We start from the raw sequence: 21,634 nt of genomic DNA on the forward strand, positions 1-21,634 counted from the left end.
CTCAACCACATTTACTGTATTGTATAGATGACCTAGTAGAAAGTTCATTTTTTTCTACTATCATCAATTTGCCCTTTTCCAACTGCATCTGCAATAACTAAGAATTGTGGAGACTGTTTGATTCACTGTTATTCATGACTAAAATCGTTCTTACCTTTGGTGGAACAGCTGGTCCAGCAGTGTAGGGGGCCAAGCTTTGTGGTACATCTGTGATGTAGGTCTTCTTGGTGCCTGGAGGTTGGTATGCTTGGGCTGGGGCAGGCTCAGCTCTCCTGGAGGCTAGGCCAGGTACTCCTGGATGCTGCTGTTCCTGATAGGCACCAGGAGCCATCGATGAAAAGCCAGGCTGTGGTGGTCCATAGGCAAAGTCAGGACCTTTGGGCTGCGCTGGCATGTACTGCACCTGTGCAGGGCTGCGGATCGGATGCTGGCCAAAATGTTGCGCACCAGGGGCTTGATGCTGGGGGCCAGGCTGGGCCGACCTCATCTGGACGTTGAAGGTGGGCTGGCTTGGGGTTGAGGCTGTAGCGTAGGAGGCTGCGACAGGCTGAGGAGCTGTGTGGCTTTGAGGTTTGGCCACCGGGCTGACGGAGGAAGGGGGAATAGATGAGACTCCTCCAGGAGCCTGAGGTTTGGGTGTAGACTTCTTGGTGGCAGTCAGAGGTGGCTGAGTTGGAATGACCATACGCTTGTAACCAGTCACTGGAGCGTTGGGAGTGGAAACTGCAGAGGATCCAGAGTTCTGAAAAACAACAAAATTAATTGAGATTCAGAGCCTAATAAACAAACAGTCATATTGAAATATATGGGCTGGCAATGGGTATTCACTTGCAAGTAACAGTAACAGGATGAACTGAAAACTTTGATAAAAGAAATCCTACTGAATGGTGGAAATACAACATTTGTATTCAACAGTTATTTACTGATAGTGTAGTTTACACTCAAACGATTATCCACCTTGCCTCCCTAGAGTCAATTACAAGGCTACCTCGACAGCAGAGGCTCTACATTGTCCACAACCACCCATAATCTATGGCTAATAAAGCAGGAGGGGAAGGGATAAATTGTTTTGCAGGGGGCGCCATGACAGCAGACTGGCAATGGCACATGACACTTGTGCTGACTCCAGCTGCTTGGACGGGAAAGATGTTAAATCATTGAGATTTGTGGCGCTGGTGTTCCTGGGAAGAGACGGCTGTAAAGCAGCAACACAACCCACTGCTGGGATTCTCACTGTCTGAGAAACTGTGGCATTTTGATGTATTGTCCAATGGCTACATCTGATGCACAGGCCAGACTACACAGAAATAAAGCAGCTAATAACACACAGAATAACAACGTTTCACTCAGATGTCAGAGGCTTCTGCCCTGAGTGTCTCTCATGTAAGTAATAATTGTTTTTCACTACCACTACATATCGGTGTCAGACGTTCAGCCAGTCTAAAAAGGGTCTATCATTAACCTTGGTTGGCCTTATTAGGTTATTGCCTGAAGCCAAAAATCGGAGTCAATTACTAAATTTGCAGCACTAGGGGAACAAAAATGAACACTTGTAGTCTTTAGACACATTGCAACTTGGTTTGATGAGATGTCTTCTAAATTGGGGCAGAGCAATAATTCCAATCGATTTCCCTTAACAGATGATCAAAGTCAGCTTTGTGACAAGTAATGTCACAAATAGCTATGTTTTGCTGCACTGCTACATTTCCTCATAATTCCTTGTTTAAATTGAATAAAAACGCTTATGTTGTAATTCTATCAGTGAAAAAGTATACAGGACATTTAAGTCTGTAATCACAATAATGTACTGATATTTTTTTAAAAAAATCAAAGTTTTGGTAAAAGAGGTGCATGCACCAACTTTGTCTAAATCCCATCTAATCTAAGTCAGAGGGGAGCCCCTAAGGAACCATTAAAAGCCTTGGAAAATATTTTCTGCTCTCACTCTGATTTCTGTCTCACTGATTAGCACTGATGTTTATTTAAAAAATCCGTCTGTCTGCATATGTATGGAAAATCCCCACTATGCCCTTTAGGAAGTGAAATTACTTAATTTAAATGTTTCATGGGTTTTAAATACTCTAGATTATTAATTTATCTTTAAGGCCTTAGAACCTACAGTAGCATTTAGTTAGTAGAGCACTGGAAATGCAAATTGGTCCCCTCAAAATAATTACACTGTCATGGTACATTTTCTACAAATTACATTAAGAGAATGGATTCATCCCTTTCCGAGGGTGATGAAACTAATCAAATGCATACAATCTGAAAAAAGTGCCTGCATAGTGGAAAAGATTTTCCTAATAACCAAACTAGATTTTAATTTTGTCCAAGTTGCATTTGCTTGACCTGTCAATGTTAATAAGGCTGGTCAAAGATAATATCATGACGGTTGTACACAAAAAATATGTAAAGGTAATGTTACTTGCTGCTGCTAGGGAACTTTTATTTTTATTTTATTATTTTATTTATTTTATTTTTATAAGTTTGAAGTCGTCTCTTCCTGCAACGTTCAACACTGTAATAAATATAAGCAAAGAGAGCCAATTACTGTTGTCTAAATTAGGAGGGACAAGATGCTCGTATCTCATGTAACCCACCCAAATCAGATATCTATATTTTTATTTTAATGTATTTTTTGACATGTGAAATATTTATTTAGAAGCATTATTAATTCTATGCACTTTGTGTGTTAATATTTAATATTTCAACCAGGGATGGGTGATATGGTTAAAAATGAAAAAGAATATTTTTCCTAATGGCTGATACAAAGACTTCTTACCTAAGAAAACAAATAAATAAATAAACAAACTATTGTCTAACTATTTTGATACATCACATCAGGAGGGTTCAATTGTATTCACCTTGGGGATCCCCTAGCTTTTCTCCTAGCGCCATCATCAGGTTAGAATTTCAATTTGCCTGATACTTTGATTTATGATCAAATACCTGCAAAACAAGTGCCATTCCCATCATTCTCAACTGTACTTTGTTATTAGGTGTGTTTAGTGCTAATGAGCTGGCATGCTAACAGGCTAAACTAACATGGTAAATATTACCTGCTCATTTTGAACATGTTCATATGCTAATGTTAGCATTTGGTTCAAAGCACCACCATGTCTGAGTAAAACCTCTGCTAGCATGGCTGTGAACTCTTGTTAACACAGTTTTCTTGGAATCATTAATTTGGACACAACAATTTTATAAAACGATAACACGACATGATCATATCATCACAATCTCGCCCAGTACTTATTTTAACAAATTATAAGTGTGTTAAAATTATACGTACACAGTGCTTGGCAGTAACGCTTTTTTTTTTTTTTAATCCTAGTTTATAATGACATGGTTTGTTTACTTGCACACCTCAAATTAGATTGCGAAATCGATGATTCACTCCAGTCTATGTGTACAGTCTGACCTGCCTGTGTCAGGCACAGTTTGAAATCTAGAAGTCCGACCTACTGTAATATACAGCATCAGTCTCAATGCATATTGTGCTGTTGTCCCTATCAAAACCCTCATACACAAACACACAACACATACAGATTCAAAAAAGTTTTCCCTAACCCCTTCAGAAAAGTTAACCCTCACTCTACACTGTAATTCAGACTGACTTTGCAAACAACTTAAGTGTGAAATTTCACAGAGACTCTCAAGAAAGCCTTTTGACACATTAAAAAAGATTAGGAGAGACTATACAAGCCTTGGGGGGCTGAGTAAAACTGTTAACTTCGCATTTCAAACCACAAGGGTGGGGGATTTTTTTTTTAAGCAAGCTTGGGGAAAACCCCTAAAGAGGGAGAAGTTCTGCATCTTTTCAGACTCATCTAAGACCTTGGATATTTTTCTCTCAACTTTTTTCCTGCCACTTATACAAAGTGGATGCTCTTCACTGTTGACTCTACTGTCCATTTGCATCTGTCCATTTCAGCACTTACGCTATGACCGTGGACAAATCCCCTGTCAATGCTGAGGAATTCACTAATCTCCCTTCCACTTTGAATCATCTTGTCTCTGCACAATCAGGCTCAATAGTCACATTTAACAATCTCAATGCAGTCATGAAATTGAGGGTATCAATTCCCTTCTTAAAATAGTTCAAGATAAGGCACATTAAATATGATTAAACAATGTCTCTCTGGAACGTGGCGAGACCTCTAGCTGTTTTGAACTATCTTTTCGTTTCCAGATGAAGTGTGTTATACACATATTGGGAACTTTTCGCTCTGCATATCTTATATCTGCGTGTCTGATTCTTCTTTGCTCCTTCAAGTGATAGCTGCATGACAACTCTAAGTGGATACTTTGAAAATGTTTCCACCCATGCCATACAAATTAGAATAAATGTTTCATGGGTGAACTGTATCAAATTGGTCCTGAAATACTGCCACTGTTACTGGTAGTAGCACGATTAGTTATATTAACTACTACTATTAACTACTAGTATTAACTACATTCAGTCTTTTGAGAAACTGTATATTATAATTGTACTCAGTCATAATGTTGAGATGCATCATGTAACTGTTCAGAAATTTAGACTGTAAAGTATAAATGACGTAAACAGCTGACTAGCAAGAATGAAAGTGGATAATGGCTAAATCAATATGCATTTTTCATAATAATATAGCAACCGTTAATAATAGTTGCTGCACTTCCCAGCTGTATTTACAGGAACAGCTCTCACAACTGCAGCTACTGAGCGCGTGAAAGTCATTCTTGCATTTATGGTATTACTGCGAAGATCTTCAAACATGGAAATATTCACAAAGTACATCTTAAACTACACATGAGAGTGAGGCTGTAAAAGAATAGAAAATCAAATACACACGCATTATCTGAGGATGTAGGAACATTTTTGATTCAGGATTACAGGCACTGCTGTGAAAGAAAACTCATGTGGGTTTTGAAGCTGAGATAAAAAAAAAAAAAAAAGTCAGCATTTCCACAAAATCTGCTTCCAATTCTCCAAATAGTTTCTCTTAATAATATTGCAGCTACAATATTAGTTATGTGGGTTCTAATGTTTGAAGGGTTTACAATTTTGATATACATTTTTCACACTGATTTGATATAGATATTTCAACTAATATGTAATCAGGCAAAGCAAACACAGCAAAAACTAAAAACAACAATGTTGCCATAATTATGACTGAATAAGTCAGCAGTCTTAATGCATTACATTAAGTATCACGAGGTCTGGCACTGCTCTAAAAAACTCACTCTGCACTAATTTTCTTACCGATTCTACAAAAATAAAACATTCACCATAAACTTCAATAACACTTGAATGAGTGCAGAGGCCTTTTCTCTATTTTATCTGCCCACAGTGGTAATTTCTCAGGAAGATGTAAAAACAAAACAGGGCAGGTGGCACAGCTGTGCAGTCATATATATACAGCACATGGTCTGCGCACTCTTTGGTTTAACCACCAAGACAACCCGAAAACGATGTAGTTGAACATAAAGTCTATGCTTCAAAATTCACAGTTACGTAATCCCCTAAAAAAAACTGGGTTTCAGAGGAAAAGTATGTAATATTTCTAGCATGATGTAACAACATCATACAAAGTAGGGCGTATTACTTACTGATGCAACTAAAAAATCATTTTCTGGGCAACTGTGTGAAAAAAAAAGACAGTCCCCGAGAGTCAGCGATCGTGGCACTTCTGCAGGCTATCTTTATAAAACTGGGAAATGTGTGTTTTGTAGCTCTCACACAGCAGCAACTAATTGTTTCATTCACCTCCTGCAGTACTACAGGCCAGTCTCACAACATACCCTGACTCATCCCTGTAATGAGCTTTTCATGCACTTGTGACCCCTCCTGCTTCAGGAGGTGAAATACTGCATACTTGAAAATGTCCATCGCTTACAGTGTGTCGATGTCATCAATCCCAGAGATGAGCAACTGTAACTATTCTCTCAGAAGCTTTGTGTGTGTGTGTGTGTGTGTGTGTGTGTGTGTGTGTGTGTATGTGTGTGTGTATGTACTGTAAGCTTGCACGTTATTGGGAAGAGGGATAATATGCAATGACAGCAGTTGATGGTAAGCCTTTTAGCATTGTTACTAGGACTTTATGATGTAAAGAGGCAGGTTACATTGACTGTCACAGCTTCCTGGCTCAAACTAAATTTGTCATTGGCTCACCCTGTTAATAAAAGACAAAGGGGTGATACTATGCAGTTTATTTGACTAACGAACATTGACGGAACACATTGAGTGCCTGAAGGCATGCTCCTCTCTCCACAGTTGGCTGCCCCTGTCAAAACTCAGAACCTGCTGCCAGATTGACCTTAAGGTCAACGGGCGCCACCGGCACAGTGGCAACATCTCTGCTCCATGCAGCAACAAAGCAATCAAAGAGAATAGCAGCACATAAAACAAACGCAGAGAAGAAAGTTAAACACCACCGAGTCCTGTAATTACTGTGCTGGAGTGTCATCTTGATGTCAACTCTTTGACATACGCTGCAGAAATACACGGCCGCACAGTCGCATAGATGCAGCCCTGAAGAGTAAAATATCCATTGCAAAAAATAGCTGGCCAGGGCCTTGACCTTTTATAAGGAATAAAAGAGGCTGCCTTGCATACCATTGTCATGCCTGTGAGAGCAGCAGAAGGTGGAAACAATTGAAGCCAACATTCCTCAGCTAACTGAAGAGAAAAACATGACATTTTACCTCACAATTTGGACTTTATATTGGCAACTTTACACTTGTTTTTGATTAAATTTTGTTTCAACAGCATAGTGGTAGCTAACAGTAACCATACACAAACAACAAGGGCACACAATGTCATAGTGTACAGACCATTGACCGTATATAAATATGGACGACGCGTATCCACTTCCTGCTGCAATGCAAAAGTGAAGCCAAATTATCTCCTTTCCGGAAGCTGCCATCTTGCTTGTATGACGTCAATTGGAGCCAGAGTCTGCAATGTTGAGTCGGACAGCAGGATGACGGCCCGCAGGACACGCCCCCCCCCCCCAGCCATCTTACTGCCTGACGGAGGTTTGAGAGTGGCTGTCACAGTTGTCAATCATGAAGTCACACCCCCTTTTTATATCATCAAATAACTAGTTGAAAACAAACTTATCAGAAAAATGAGCACTTGGATATACATCAGCGTGATAAGAACTACCTAAAATGACAAAAACCATCTTTGCGAAAAATGTATTTGTCGTGCACTTTGATTTTTTAGTTTGGCTCATGTCCCTTCCACTAACATGGAGGGGGCAGGATTTATGACCTATACTGCAGCGAGCCACCATGGGGCAATCCAGATGTTTGGCTTCAGTTTTGGGGAGCTGTCATGTCGTCCATCTTTATATACAGTCAATGGTACAGACCGCAATGTCACCAACTGGACACATGGAATAAAAAGGGCAGGTGAGACAATGAATGAATGAATGGATTTGAGAGGTTGTTGAATATTTGAGATTGCTGAGATTTACATATGGACAGATAACTAACTATAAATACACACTATTACACAATAAAAATGTTGTAGCGCAGGTTTTCATGGCAGGATAACAAATCAGAAAAACATTACCTCCAGAGTGCTAACAATACAGAGTCAAAGTGAAACCAAATCCTCCGGTTCTGTTTCTCTTTCTTTAAGAAAACCACATTAAAAATCACATTTACATTTGTAATAATGGAAATTTACTAAAAAATTTGACTTTGAGGGTGGTAAATTCTTAAGAAAAACTATTTTACTGGCCTTCAACCAACATTTCCCACAAGCACAAGATCATAATGGGTTAAATGTCACCAGTTCACTAGTCAAGTGGTTGTGGCTAGGTCAGACATGACTGTAACAACAGCAAGACAGGGAGGGGTGAACAACGTAGACATTCTACTAGCAAGAGCTGAGGTATTGATAGATTCACTTTTTCAGAAAGACCAATGAAAGAAACTCTAAATAAGAGACGTCACAGAAGCTAGGCAGCTAGCAGCTGCCTTTACCCAAATAAGGGAACAGTTTCACATTTCTGGTAATAAGCTTCACTTTCTTGCTGAGGGTTGGATTAGAAGAGTAATACCACTCTGATATCTCTATGTTAAATATCAAGCTAGCAGCTTGTTAGCTTAGCTTAACACAAAGACTGCAAACAAAGGATTACCAGCTAGCCTGGCTCTGTTCAAAGGTAACTAAATTAACAGTACTCTCCAGGAGTCTTGTCACTATGAGTGGAGACTTACGCCCTTAGACATAGCCAGGCTAGCTGTTTCCCCTCCTTCCAGTCTTTATACTACGTTAAGCTAATCAGCTACTGGCTGTAGATTCATATTTAAACAACAGATACAGTATGAGAGTGGTATCAATCTTTTCATCTCCTGGCAAGAAATCTTATACGTTTATTTCCCAAAATATCAAACTATTCCTTTAAGCGGATTAATTGACTATTCATTAAATGTATCTCTTTTCTGAATATACTGTGTCAGGTATTGTTTCCTATTTCAGCTATCTACAGTGTTGTCAGGTGTTCAAAGTAACACTGAACAGTCTTATGCCTTTGATCCATTCACTCTATTCCCACCAGGGAGTTTTGTTTGTGCCCTCGGTGATGGAATGAAATGGCATACGTACTCCTTGCATCTTACATTTCAACACAGTTTGGCACATGATTGTACCTGATATGATATATGCGCAAAGCTTCTTTGTGTTAATCCTCATATAGATTCAGTTCTGCACCCCTCATATGCAGATAAACAGAGTTAAGGTGTAAGGCATGATGAGCACTCCAGAAGGGCTGAAGAATTGAAATGGTGAGGCCATCCCTTGAGATGCCTCATGAGTTTGAGCCTTGTAAGGGGGGCAGAGGAAAGGTCACCAACCCTATCATACTCTCAGGGAGCTGAGACACTGCCAGGGTGGTCTAGAGTCTGCATTCTCTCCGATCGTTCAACAGACGCCATGATCAGTGGGAGTCTTGGGAGCGAGCAGCAAGGGCCTATCATTCTGCCATGTTGTGACAGCGAGTGCCATCCGCAATGCTCTTCCTGTTGAGAGATGGGAGTGTCACGGCATGGCTTGACTGGCACAGTGTGAAGTGAGGCCTCCTTAGGGCACTCATGTGGAAGGATCCATCTCAGCAGCATTTCAAGCACTCTGCTTCAGCTAAACTGTCAGCAAACTTCAATAATGCCATCTGTTTTGTATGGACATGACAACTTATTACACAGACATCAGGCTATTTGACACCAAGTAAAAATACAAACAGAGCAATGTGTGCAATGCTGCGGCTTGTCTGCTGACGTAGAGAAATGACAGTAACGTGATGCCCTACTCTATGGTACTCTCTTTCATACAGTATGAATCAAACAGACCTAAATGTGTATTCTTATGCTGTGTTGGGAAGAAAAATGCTGTGTTGTTGAAAAAAAAAAAGGAGATGTTGCAGAGTATTTGAAAAAAAAAAAATACAACTACCCAAATCTCTACATTACATTTCCGCATTTCACCAAAAAACTTTTAAATTTCTGCTCGAATAAAACTTAAAATAGCAGTACAATAGAATCAAAACCGTGTGAGTCTCATTTAGAGATCCTCACAGGTCCATAATTTTGGACCAAAACAGACCCATGGAAAATCTACCCAAACCCGACGGGCATAAATCTAATTTTTAGAAAAGAGACCTGATTTGAAAGGGAAAGTCAGAGGAAAGTCAGACCCGATCCAAACAGAGCTATGAATAATTATAACACTTTTTCTCCTGCAATGATTATGACACGCCAGAGTAGTCAGACCTTAGCATGTCTGCTTGGATACATGCAGGTTTTAATCATATTTAGGGCATATGCACTACAGGAACTTTCCCAAGGGACCAAGAACCTTTTCAAGAACTCAGGAACTAGAGACTAAATTTAAGTCCCATTTCAACCAAAAGTTCCGGGTACTTTGGAGCCAGAGGAACTAATATCAGGAACTAAACTTGGAACTAAAAGTCCCAAATCCTGTTTGCATTTCCACCACATCAGAGGAACCAGGTAGATCATGCAAATTAGACCCATGATTGATTAAAAAAATCACAGCGGCACTTGAAACACAGTATTCACGCATGAGGAAACAACAACACAGATTTGTCCTGTTGATCTTTGTATTTACTGCTGCATGACTTGGATGTAATGAATGAATGAAAAGGAGAAATGCAGAGGAGGAAAATGAAACTGAAACTAAACATCTGTCTCCACAATAAATCATCCACTAAGTGTTTGATGGTTATTTATTGCTGCTTTAGATTGTAACCACCATGAAACAATCAGAAAATAACGTTTTATTTCTCTCATTCACTGGCTTCTCGCTACCGCCACTCCCTCTCTTCATTCACTCTCTAGCTCGTGCAACCACTGCTGCTCTCTCTGTTGCTTGTGCTCTCAGCTCGCTCGTGCTATCCCTCTCTTTTTTCTCTCGCTCTTTTTTTAAAATGAATTGGGAAGCTGCCGACAATGCCTTACTTTACGTTTAACATAAACAAATGAAGAGAAATGTCCTCTCCTTGTCCTAAATTGATACTACTTCCTTGTTTTATGAATGAAGTGGTAACTGTTTGACCAATCAGTGACAGCCATCCCTGCGAACCCCGGCCCCAAAGTTCCTGTACTTTTCGAAAGTAAACCTCCCACCCCCCCCGAATCAGATGAGCTGAGAGTAAAAGTGAACCAGGTAAAGAGAGGGAGAGGTGGCTGAAAGAGCTAGCAATTGAATGAGAGAGAGAGAGAGAGAGGCTGTGATGATGAGACAAAGCGAGTAAATAAGAAACATAACACTTTATATTTCCTAATAGTTTCATGGCTAAGCAGGAATAAATAACCATCAAACTCTCAGCAGATTTTCTGCTTTGAAGACTACTTTTCAATCTCTGCAAGTTTCCTTTTTATCCATTTATAACGCTCTAATTTCCGTAATCTTCATGGTTCTTCAGATGCGGTTCAGATGAGTTCAGATGAGTTTAGTTGCTTCAGTTCCATAGTTCTGGGAACTGTTTGGTCAAAAAGGGCAAATTGACACAGTAAAACAGGATCCAACCTGACCTGATCAGACTGAATACAATTTGGACCTGGCCCGAAGCAAATCTGAGGAAGGGTTACGGATACTAGCAACAGAGGAAAGACCTCCAGTCCCATCAGACTGTATTCAAGTTATATCACAATCCCAAACACATGTATGACTCCACATTTAAATAATGTACACATGAACTCTTACGTCCATGTCAAAGAGTCACAACCTCTTTCCTTAGAGGCACCAAAGAACTCAACAACCCTGCTCATGTCATCTTTCTAGACAGCACTAACAATTGCTCACTTCAGTTTCCTACATGGACACAAACAAAGAGTCAGCTTCAGTGCACTCCGCTGACTGTTAATTGAGGTGGAACCATGATTGTAAGTGAGTCACATGTCTTTGGTCCCAGAAGTTCTGGCACTGCCAGAGGGAAGCCTAGTGACAGTTGAGTAGCTCTCCCCCCTTGAATCCATCTGTAAAGATGTTACCTCAGTTAAAGTCCTCCATCCCTACACACACACACACACACACACTCCTCGATACAGTGCAAAGCAACTGGGAAAGTTTAACATGATGGTAAGTGTACGTCATTTAGGGAGTTGAGGCTTTCAATATTTTATTTATTACACTGCACATTATCGTTTCACAGAGTGTGGGAGAAACAGACAGGAAGAGCTTTTTAATTTCAGCTTAAATCTTACCACACCAGATTGAATCAGATCAGAACAAAGTGAAGCTTTAATGGAGGAAGTGCATTAGAGCTTAATTAGGACAAAAATGTCACTGCTTGATGTGGACAAAATATTATTTACATGGTTACTTAATTGGTTATACAGTCTATATCTAGTACAGTACTGTACATCATCACTTTTCTCCTCAACAAATTAACTGCATAGTAATAAATTATTGTCCGTCTTAGTTCATGATAAAATATAATCATGATATCATGATAAAATACAGAAAGATTAAACTAAATAATGTTTGTGTTTTTACATTTTGAGCATGGGTTGTTACCTCATAACTGCATTGAATGTGTCGTTTTTCAGAAAGTCTTTTAAATCAGGTACTGTGTGATTAATTTACAACAGAAGTCACATTTTCCTGAAAAATATGACACTGTTTACTCTTTCGTTTGCATTCTTTCTGTGTTTTTTCATGTGCAAATTAGCAGAATATAATTGCTCATTTTCAGCCACCTGCTACAAGCAGTTGGCCAAAACTATCAATCTTTGTCAAAGGAAGTGAATACAAATAGATATTGGACATAATATGATACTCATGCTTACAATGTGCTCCTGGTAACACCTTAAAGATCTCCTCCAGACATGTTTTAGGATGTATATAAAATACATCTTGATATTAAAATTCTTTTGACAATGTACAAAGTGAACAGAAACTGGATGTCGTAGATTTTCAGCAGGAAAGACGAGGATGTGAGTAATGTTTGATTACTAGAAAAGCACCAGAGGTCAGTGGGAATTAGAGGTCATGGCAGTCAACGCTTCTGTAGCCCCCACCAAAGCAGCGGCGCTGCTTTGGTGCTTGATGAGCGCACTATTTTGACACTCATCTGGGCCTCCTTGTTACCTCCCCCACAACAGATCTGATGTGCTTAGACAAGCCTACACTGCATATTAGTGGGGCTGGTTGGGCTCAGATTGCAGTGCAGCACACTTGAAGGATTTAGCATGAGCACGCTCTGTTGTGTTTCCTCCAATCACCAAGTCAGACTTAGATTCGAGGACAAAAAGAGTTATTGAATATTACAACAGGATGTCAAACAACGTGTGTTAAAGGGCTGAGAATATGAGGGTCCACATCAATCAAACACTAAGCCCAGTGATTTTACAGATTAGTTCCTCCTCTGTGGTTAAGTGTGGTAATAAGTAAAGCCAGTCGTTGTAGAGTTACTTTAGTCAAAGTGCTTGTCGGGACCGTCCAGCAGTGCCTGAAATCCCCTCCCCTTACTCTTTTCCAGCGTTGGAATTAGGGACACTGCATCCAACAATTCTTGTAACTCAGTAAGACAGCAACTGTGAGAAAGTAAGCAAGCTTTCTTTTTTCATCCTTCACACAACTACTTCAGTTATTTTCGACCAGAAACAAGCGCATGACCTTGAATGTCTCTGAGAAGAAACCGATCAAAATTGTGCAACACTATCCCCATTTGAACAATTCATCATGTCCCGCAGCTCTTTATGACTCCAGAGTTTTAGTCCCATGTTATGTGGCCATTTGGAACAGCTACAGTATCATTTTTGTCTTTAGACACTTTGTCCGAACTTTCAAATTTACCCCGGCCTTTAACATACTATCCTATATGACTGGGAACCTCTGTCTTCAAACTCAGAGAGGACGTTTAAATTGTACTTTTTAATAACTGACTGGTTGTGATTGGGTTTTTTTCATGTTCAACATGTGCCTGCCATTAGCATGTGAACGTCTGTGCTGACATCAGCACGCTTTCCAAACTGAAAGAATAATCTGGCCTTTATTTCCGCATGTTGCTTGACACACACAAACACACTTTCCAACAACAGAGCTCGAAAAAGAAATGAATCGGTGTCCTTTTCCACACATTAACACTCAGTGACACATGTCTCAATAGCTCAGCAATTATCACAACAATACAGTTCCAACAGTCCATCTGATACTTCTTTAGTATCACTCACACACTTCCTTATTTACTAACTGGCTGCTGGTTTTCTGTTGTGTTCATGTCAATCACACAAACAGCATGTGTGCAAGTATAGCCAATTATGTTACATGAAGTGCTGAGAATATAAAGCTTGAAATTGAAATGAAATGTCTGCAAAATAACTTCCAGATTTGAATAAATAAATGGAACTGAATTATCTTTTAAGCAACAAAATCATCCGCCTTTGAAAAACATTAATGTCAAAATAACATTCATGACATTCTGTGCAATAATATTCAAACATTTCTGATTCAAATCTGGTAACACAAGAAATAATGGAAACCTCTAACGGAATAAAGAGCAGAACATTATTATCAGGTTTGGCTTAATTTTTGCTGTCGCAGGATAAAACAAACAAACTGTAACACAAACTTAGTTAACTGTGTCAAATAACAAATGGCATCTAAGATGCAACTGGAGAGAGAACAAATGGGAATTATATAATGATCACATTTCATTACCCACTGTTATGCCACAGAGAATACCAACTAAAGCAAACAAAATTGTTTTGATGTCTGTGAAGCATCAGTGCCGGCTGAATGTTTGCAGGAATGCTACTTAGAGTTTTATGAATGAGCAGCAACGTCCACTTCAATTTCATCTGGGAGGCGAGCACACATAAGGTCCCTTTGCTGATTCCAAATTTAACGTAGGGAGGAAGATTCCTCTCCCAGAAGCTTGAAAGGGAGAGCACAGGGTGGCCTATTGATTCTGGAGAGCTGGCTCTGTAATTGCTTGCGCACAGAAAGCTGTAAATCAAGACCGCTCGTTACTCTTTGCTTATACAAGCGGAAGATTACTGTGCAGCAGTTGTGCCAATGTTGGAGTATGAAACCTGGCCCATTACACAGACCAGTGATATGTTGTAGAATAATGCATTGAAAGAACCAGAGCACGGACTGACAGGAGCAGCTGGGTAGGGGAAAAGGTCAACCTGAGTTAATCAGCTAGAATCAGCATCAGCTGAGGAGAGAGTAACAGCTTGTGTGTATATGTGTGCACGCATATGCTCATCATACTGAAAAATAAACAATCAAATAGAAAGCTAAATCTTTTATATGTGCAAAAAGCTCGCAGGGATAAGGCACAACAACAGCAAAAAGGCATCATGATAGCACAGAGATGCACATGATCCTTTCTTAGACTAAAAAAAACAGGGTTAAATCAACAAAATGTCTGATACATAACATTTCATGATTAAAACATGTCCTTGTATGTATGTGTACTCTGCTAAGACACAGGTGGTGCGGCTTCTCACCCATAACTCCAAAAGCTTGCAGTAGGTTATGATAAAAATAAACTTGCAGTGACTTTGACCCTGACAGGTAAAACCACCAGGACAGCCATACATTAGTTAGTATGACTGTTCACCTGCTCATTGGCAAGCTGGGCTCTCACAGAGCTTCTACAGGTATACATTAATTTTTCAAGCCATGTTGACAAAAGCTTTCAGACTCTTGCTCTTGTACTGCACATGTTTTCTCCCAACAAAGGTAAGCACTTATACTATATTTTATTTAGGAAAAAATGCCCTGCATATCAGCAGCGATATCTCCGCATCCTAAAAAAAGGTCCCCGTCCTCACATGCCGTGTGTAAGTGTGGGCTTCTGTGCATTTTCAGCAAATATACTTGTTTGTGTGTGTTTACATGAAAAACAGATTGAATAAAAGAAAATAGAAAACAGATGCTTTCATATTGTGGTGATTTTTTTTTGTTGTTCTTTTGCCCTGGAATGCAAACAGTTCTTCATAGAGTGAAAATTCATGATCTTGTAACAGTGACAGTTAGCAGTATGTTAAATATATATATTATATATACTGTACAGCTACACACACAACACACAAGAATCACTAAATTGTGGCATTTTTTGTTTTTTTCCACTGTTAAAGGAATAGTTTGACATTTTGGCCGAGAGTTACATGAGAAGATTGATGCCTTTCTCATGTCTGTACAGTAAATATGAAGCTACAGAGAGAAGCTGGTTAGCTTGGTTTAGCATAAAGACTGGAAACAGAAGGAAACAGCTCGCCTGGCTCTGTCCAAAGGTAACAAAATCCACTTATCCACTAATCCACTTATTAGCTCACTAATTAACACATTATACTTTGTTTGTTTATTCCAAACGAAAATCAAAGTGTAAAATTGTCAAGTGTGAAAACATTTTTTGGACGGTTCGGACTTTTGGACCAATTACATGAAGTTCCGACAGGCTATCATTAGAACCGGAAAAAGGAAAAAGGAGCTGCAGTAGCACATGGGGAGAGAAGGAGACCAAGTTTTTAACTGAAAGATGGTCTGACGACGTTATAAAATCTCAACTGGAAAAAATTTTACAGGTATTTTTGGAGCAGATGAAAGAATGAGAGGATATGAGAGGACGGGAGAGCAATGCCACCTGAAGATAAAAAACTGTAGTGTATATAGTATAATAATATAATATAGTAGCAATGAAATGAATCTTTTCAGTCATTTTTCTCAATTAATTCAAACGGTGACAGAAGGCTACCCAACGAATTGAAACATACCGACGTCAGACTCACAACCATCAATATCAAGTCTAGGGACACACAGCCCACATATGTAATGACGATAGAATGTAGGTATGTCATGTAAAGTTCTTTAGAGCGATCCATAATTGCAATGTGAAACCAAAACTAACCGGATCAAAAGTATACAATGTAAGAAAACATGAACCTTGGGTCAGACCTTGGTTTGGACTTTCAGATGTGAGAAGGCCCTCTAACTAATCCTGCCGGGTCAAAGCAACAAAGCTCAGAACATTACCTCAAACTTCTCTACTGATGGAAAACAGATAGCAACACAGACACCTGTGGGCCTCCAGTCTGTGCTGACTGCTGGTCAACTCTATAATACAACGTCTGTATTGTACAACAGACTGTTTGATGTCTATTTGATTGCCCATGAAGACATTTAACCATATTTTAGGAGCACATAATGTCATGTTATTACAGCATCACATTTGACATCAGCGCCCATGAACACATTCACTTACCACAACACTAAGCATACTAGAAATCATCAAGTCGTATTTTACTTGTTGTCTTTAATGTCTATCATTACAGAACCACATAGTTCACTTCCTTTCACTCTGTATCCACTATGTTTTCCCTGTGTGGTGCAATAATTTTCACTCTGTGTGTACTGCACCCATTTTATTTGACTCCCTCTAACTGGTGAAGCCAGAAGTCACTAAACCAAAGGACATAGGCACTTGCAACCAATAGTTTTGTCTTTATCCCACTGCACACTTTACCCAAAATACCATGTTTCTCAGACTGCTTGCCAACGCTACTTTGTTGGTCTTTCAAAATCACAGCCATAGCATTTTTATATGTGCATTCTAGTCTAACAAAAACATGAGTATGTGTAGAGATGTGCTATGTAAGTAGTTCAAACATCATCCTTTTCCCCCCTTCTACATAAAAATGAACATCTGACATGCATTGACATAATAGGTCAGTGGATGTAAATAGTGTATGTGCATCTTATACAAGGGCACAGGCCTTCATCTGTAGCTAAATGAATAGCCCTGTCAATAATTTATCATCTTAACCCTGTTTTCAGGCTTATGTATTCATCCTTTAATAAATAAATAAAACAGACAACATGCAGACATGTAACTACATTGTAGATAAGCCACAGAATAAACACTAGAATACCTTTAAGAATTTTTCAACTTAAATTTCATACATTTGTGTAGCCACATCTCCATTGTGTCTGTAGCCTTTACAGAGAATGCCCTTTCAGGTATTACATTATTGCTAGAATATCTCACTAGAGATATGATCTGCATGGTGTTAAAAGCCCCTGTGAGCCTTCCAACTCAAAACACAATTGGTTAGGTTTTTTTATCCGCCTGTCCTACATTTATTGTGTGTCAAACAATTTAGTGAACTGCCCAAGGCTTTGACTTTTTGAAGTTGCTCTTAATATCGTTTAATATCAACTAATGATATAGGTCAAGACTCATTTTGTCATTAATGCAAAACAGTTTTAAAAGATGCAACATAGCGGCCTGTTTCCTGCAGAAACATAATTTGCTAAACTAAACTGTCTGAAATAATTTAACCATCCTTGATATTATTGGAGTTTTTGCTCTCTACCACACAGTACCCGTGCACCACTGTAAAAAATACTCCGTTACTAGTAAAAGTCCTGCAATTTAAATCCTACTTCAGTAAATTAGGAAGCACTAGTTAGCATTCGTTAGGAAGCATAAAGTTAAAATGAAATCTATGACTGTTGATAGTGAGGCATCAATGCGTTGTAGCAGGTTGAGGTGGAGCGAGTTTGAACTACTTGTCCAGTGGTTCCAAACTCTAAATCTGAGGGGTCTTGAGATGGTTAATGGGGGCGGAGAGAAGAAACATTTATATTTATTTGTATTTATTTATTTATGATAACTTTTCTCTAATCACTCCTTTCATTTTGTAAAATATTCTATAATTTGACTTCAACGTTATCATGTGGAAGTTATTTAAAAGAAACGGAACTGAAACAACAACTGCTTACAACTCATAGACATCTGAATTATGATAAGGGGCCTCGTGTAAATACTGTTTTTTTTGGAAGGTGTCACAAGACAAAAATGTTGAGGAGCAGCTGGTTTATTCTTTAATGTGTATATTTAATAAGCTCATCATATGTTTCTTTGTGTAAAATCTTAATCTGAAAAGAACAGTATAAGGTCTGAACTGTAAAAAATACAATATTTCATTTTGAAATGTAGTAGAAAAAAAGTATGAAGTAGCAGAAAATGTAAATACTCAAGTAAAGTACTTCAAAATTGTACCTAATACGATGCTTGAGTAAATATACTTAGTTACTTTCCATCACTCAGTGTCAGTGTATATTTGTGTACACAGGTGTGAAGTTGTGTTGGTATCGTACTTGTGTGCTCCGTGGCTTGTAGGGTGAGCTGCTCTCCAGGTCTGCCAGGATGCTGGTGAGGGAGTCGATCTCAGCATCCAAACTGGAGCGTCTCTCCTCCAGGGTCTTCTCTGGTCCTTTCATCTGTGAACAAACATCACATATGCAGAACAGACAGTCAACCAAAACAGGCTGTAATGACATCTAGTTAAGTTATTTCCACTAGCTGCAAAAGTTACAGACAGATATTCATCCACCACAGTGACGAGTAATTCTGTCTTTGTGCTCCCCTCAGACATTCTCCTGCTTTTTTTTTTTTCCACACTCCTTACACACACTTGGATTACAGTTTCTAAGTTTATGTTTCACCTTGACCTTCGACAATCCTTTTAAAAGCCACACATCAATAACAGAGACTTCTCTGTGAGAGAAACGCTGTGAGAAATAAGAAGCAATGTATTGTCTGAAGACAACTTTCATAACGCAGTGCACTATTCACCTCCTGCTTTCTTTTCAGCGCACTTGGATTTACAGTATCTTAGTCTTCATGCATTATTCATCACAATCTCACCCAGCAGTATTTCAAACAAAAAGGTCAATTCTTTAAAAATTAAAGTCAGATATTTTCAATGCCTATTTTAAGCACAACAAGATGATAAGAATTGCTCAGATTTTTATTTAACTAGTTTATTATCAGAGGAAGCTTTAAAAGCATCAGTAACAGGATCACTCCAGCAGTCTGAGACCTCACTGATTTATTTATCTTCATTTCTTTTCTTTCACCTCAGAGAAGCCAAATACATCAACACATGAAGAAGAAGGCACAAAATATCTCAGCAAAAAATAAAACAAATCTGGAAAGGAGTTAAAATGATATGACCATTAGTGACACTAGGTTTTCTACAAAATTCCCGGGAATTTCTCCATGGAATGACAGATATATTTTTAGTCTTCTGAACTATGCTGCAACTGCAAGAAGACTTCTTGCAATTGCCTGCGGGGGCTTTTGAGTTGGCTGGATCAGTGACTGCTTCTTATTCTAATGTTATGTGTTTGGATTACCTGTCACAATCTATTACAGGCAGGGCTTGCCTCCATTTAGAGCATAGCTGCTGCTTTAAAACATCTAAGGCAATCATGAGCGGGGGTAAACAAAGCAAAACACTAATGGCTTGTCTCAAATCAACAAAAGAAAAACAGGCTAACTTGTTTAACAGTGATAACGAGGAGGATGAAAAGAAACATCGCAGGAATGAACTGCATATCTTTGTGATGTGCTGGAGCTCGCGGTGTAGGGCTTCATAATGTGAACAACAGCCATGATGAGAGCTAGCTGCTTTTGTTTTTATTTCTCCTGATAAAGGTTTCGGCATTCACATGTCATGATCTAGACATCTCTCTCTCTGTCAAGGTGATGAAGACAAGAGAATTTTCAACCTTCCTCTGAGAAAATACCATTTATTAATCATTGATTTATTCATTCGGTATATGTAATTTCTCTACTGAGGCACAGAGAGCCAGATATAAAGACATTTTGTTTGATATCTGTCCATTTGTCTGGACGGCACTTACAGTGGGGGGAGTTCTGCTCTGGCTGCAGGACACGTAATTAAGATACCAGTGGTATATTAAGAAATTAAGCTGCATGGCCAGGGTGCTTATACAGCCAATATGATAGCAGAGCAAAAAGTTAAAAATGAAAACAGTGCAGCACTTTTAAAACTAATTAGGCTTTCAATTCTTTATGTAATTCCAGGCTTTAAATCTAATTCATTTCTACTGTCTAGATTGTTAAGAAGAACAGAAATGATGACAGAAGTGGTAAATGAGAAGGAGAAGTGCTGGTTATAATTATTATATAATACATGCAATGTCAATTAATCAATTAGTCCATCAACTGAAAATTACTTGATAATTGATTAAGCTTTTAAGTCACTCATTTTAAAAAAAGTGCCAAAATCAAAGAGTGCCAACGTCAGTTTGTTTCAGCCCAGAAATATAGACACTGGAACTTGCCTTTCACATTAAAAGGTCATTAGGTGCACCTTTACCTGTTTTGTTTTCCTGTTACTGCTTTGCACACTCAGATAAGGGCTCTTTTTACACTGCTTATCTCCACAGAGGCGTGGACATCACTATAAACGCTAGTTTCATTCACAGAAGATACAGTTCATTAAAACATGCACAAAGGTCCAACACATTCGCTGCTGCATTGAAATCTTTGAGTTGCAAAATTAAGCAGGAAGTTAAAATAGTCACTAAAACACAACTATCAGCACTGAGACTGACTTATTTGAAACGGATGAAGGGCCAGATGTGACTAATCCATGTTGGATTCAGGTTTTTTAGTCAGATGTTTTCAAACTGTAACAGCACAATTTTATAAAACTTTCTAATTAAACATTTCAGTTCAACTTTACACAATGAGAATGTTGGTGCATTAATGCCTCCAAATAGACTTAAGGAAGGATATGTAGTTATAACTCCATGTTACCTAACACACAGAAGAATGATCCCACACAGGTATATACTGTACATTTTAAATAACATGTAAATTCACAAAATGAACTATGGAAGAAATGATTTGAGTCGAAGTTTGGAGAGCCAGTGATGATAATAACTCAGAAAAGATAACGTTTTTTTATTTCTAACTGCTCATCTGTCCTCTCTCTGTGCTCAGCCAGTTGATTGGCTCTGTTGATTGGCTTAGCTGAACATTCCCTTGGTTAAACAAAACCATGAAAATGAGAAATGTGACTGTCACTGCACCTTCCAAAACTATGAGAGTAGTTTACATAAAGGTCTTGACACACCATGAATGGACATATACTGCTAATTCCAGGGGTGCATTCTAATACTGTTTATGTATACAGATAGTGTGGGAAGAGTGGTGAATTTACACGCGTTGCATAACTTATTTAAATTATGTAACATTCTGTCTCCAAACTTACAAAGGGAGTATTCATTTAGGATAGAAAACTGGTCAGATCAAATGAGGGGCTTGAAGAGGGAGATATTTTTTCTTCCTGC

At 38.8% G+C, this 21,634-nt stretch overlaps 1 protein-coding gene across 1 annotated transcript in view; it reads right to left on the minus strand.

Moving 5' to 3' along the window:
• lpp (LIM domain containing preferred translocation partner in lipoma) overlaps nucleotides 1-21,634 on the minus strand; it is a 142,167-nt gene that overhangs the window by 56,553 nt on the left and 63,980 nt on the right. The window contains exons 5-6 of the mRNA XM_067597789.1: nucleotides 18,626-18,748; nucleotides 155-742 (exon numbers count right to left, since the gene is read on the minus strand). Of these exons, the coding sequence (XP_067453890.1) occupies nucleotides 155-742; nucleotides 18,626-18,748 (711 nt within the window). The remainder of the gene's footprint in view (nucleotides 1-154; nucleotides 743-18,625; nucleotides 18,749-21,634) is intronic.

This window comes from Thunnus thynnus, chromosome 8 (assembly GCF_963924715.1).
Source record: "Thunnus thynnus chromosome 8, fThuThy2.1, whole genome shotgun sequence".
Taxonomy (NCBI): domain Eukaryota; kingdom Metazoa; phylum Chordata; class Actinopteri; order Scombriformes; family Scombridae; genus Thunnus; species Thunnus thynnus.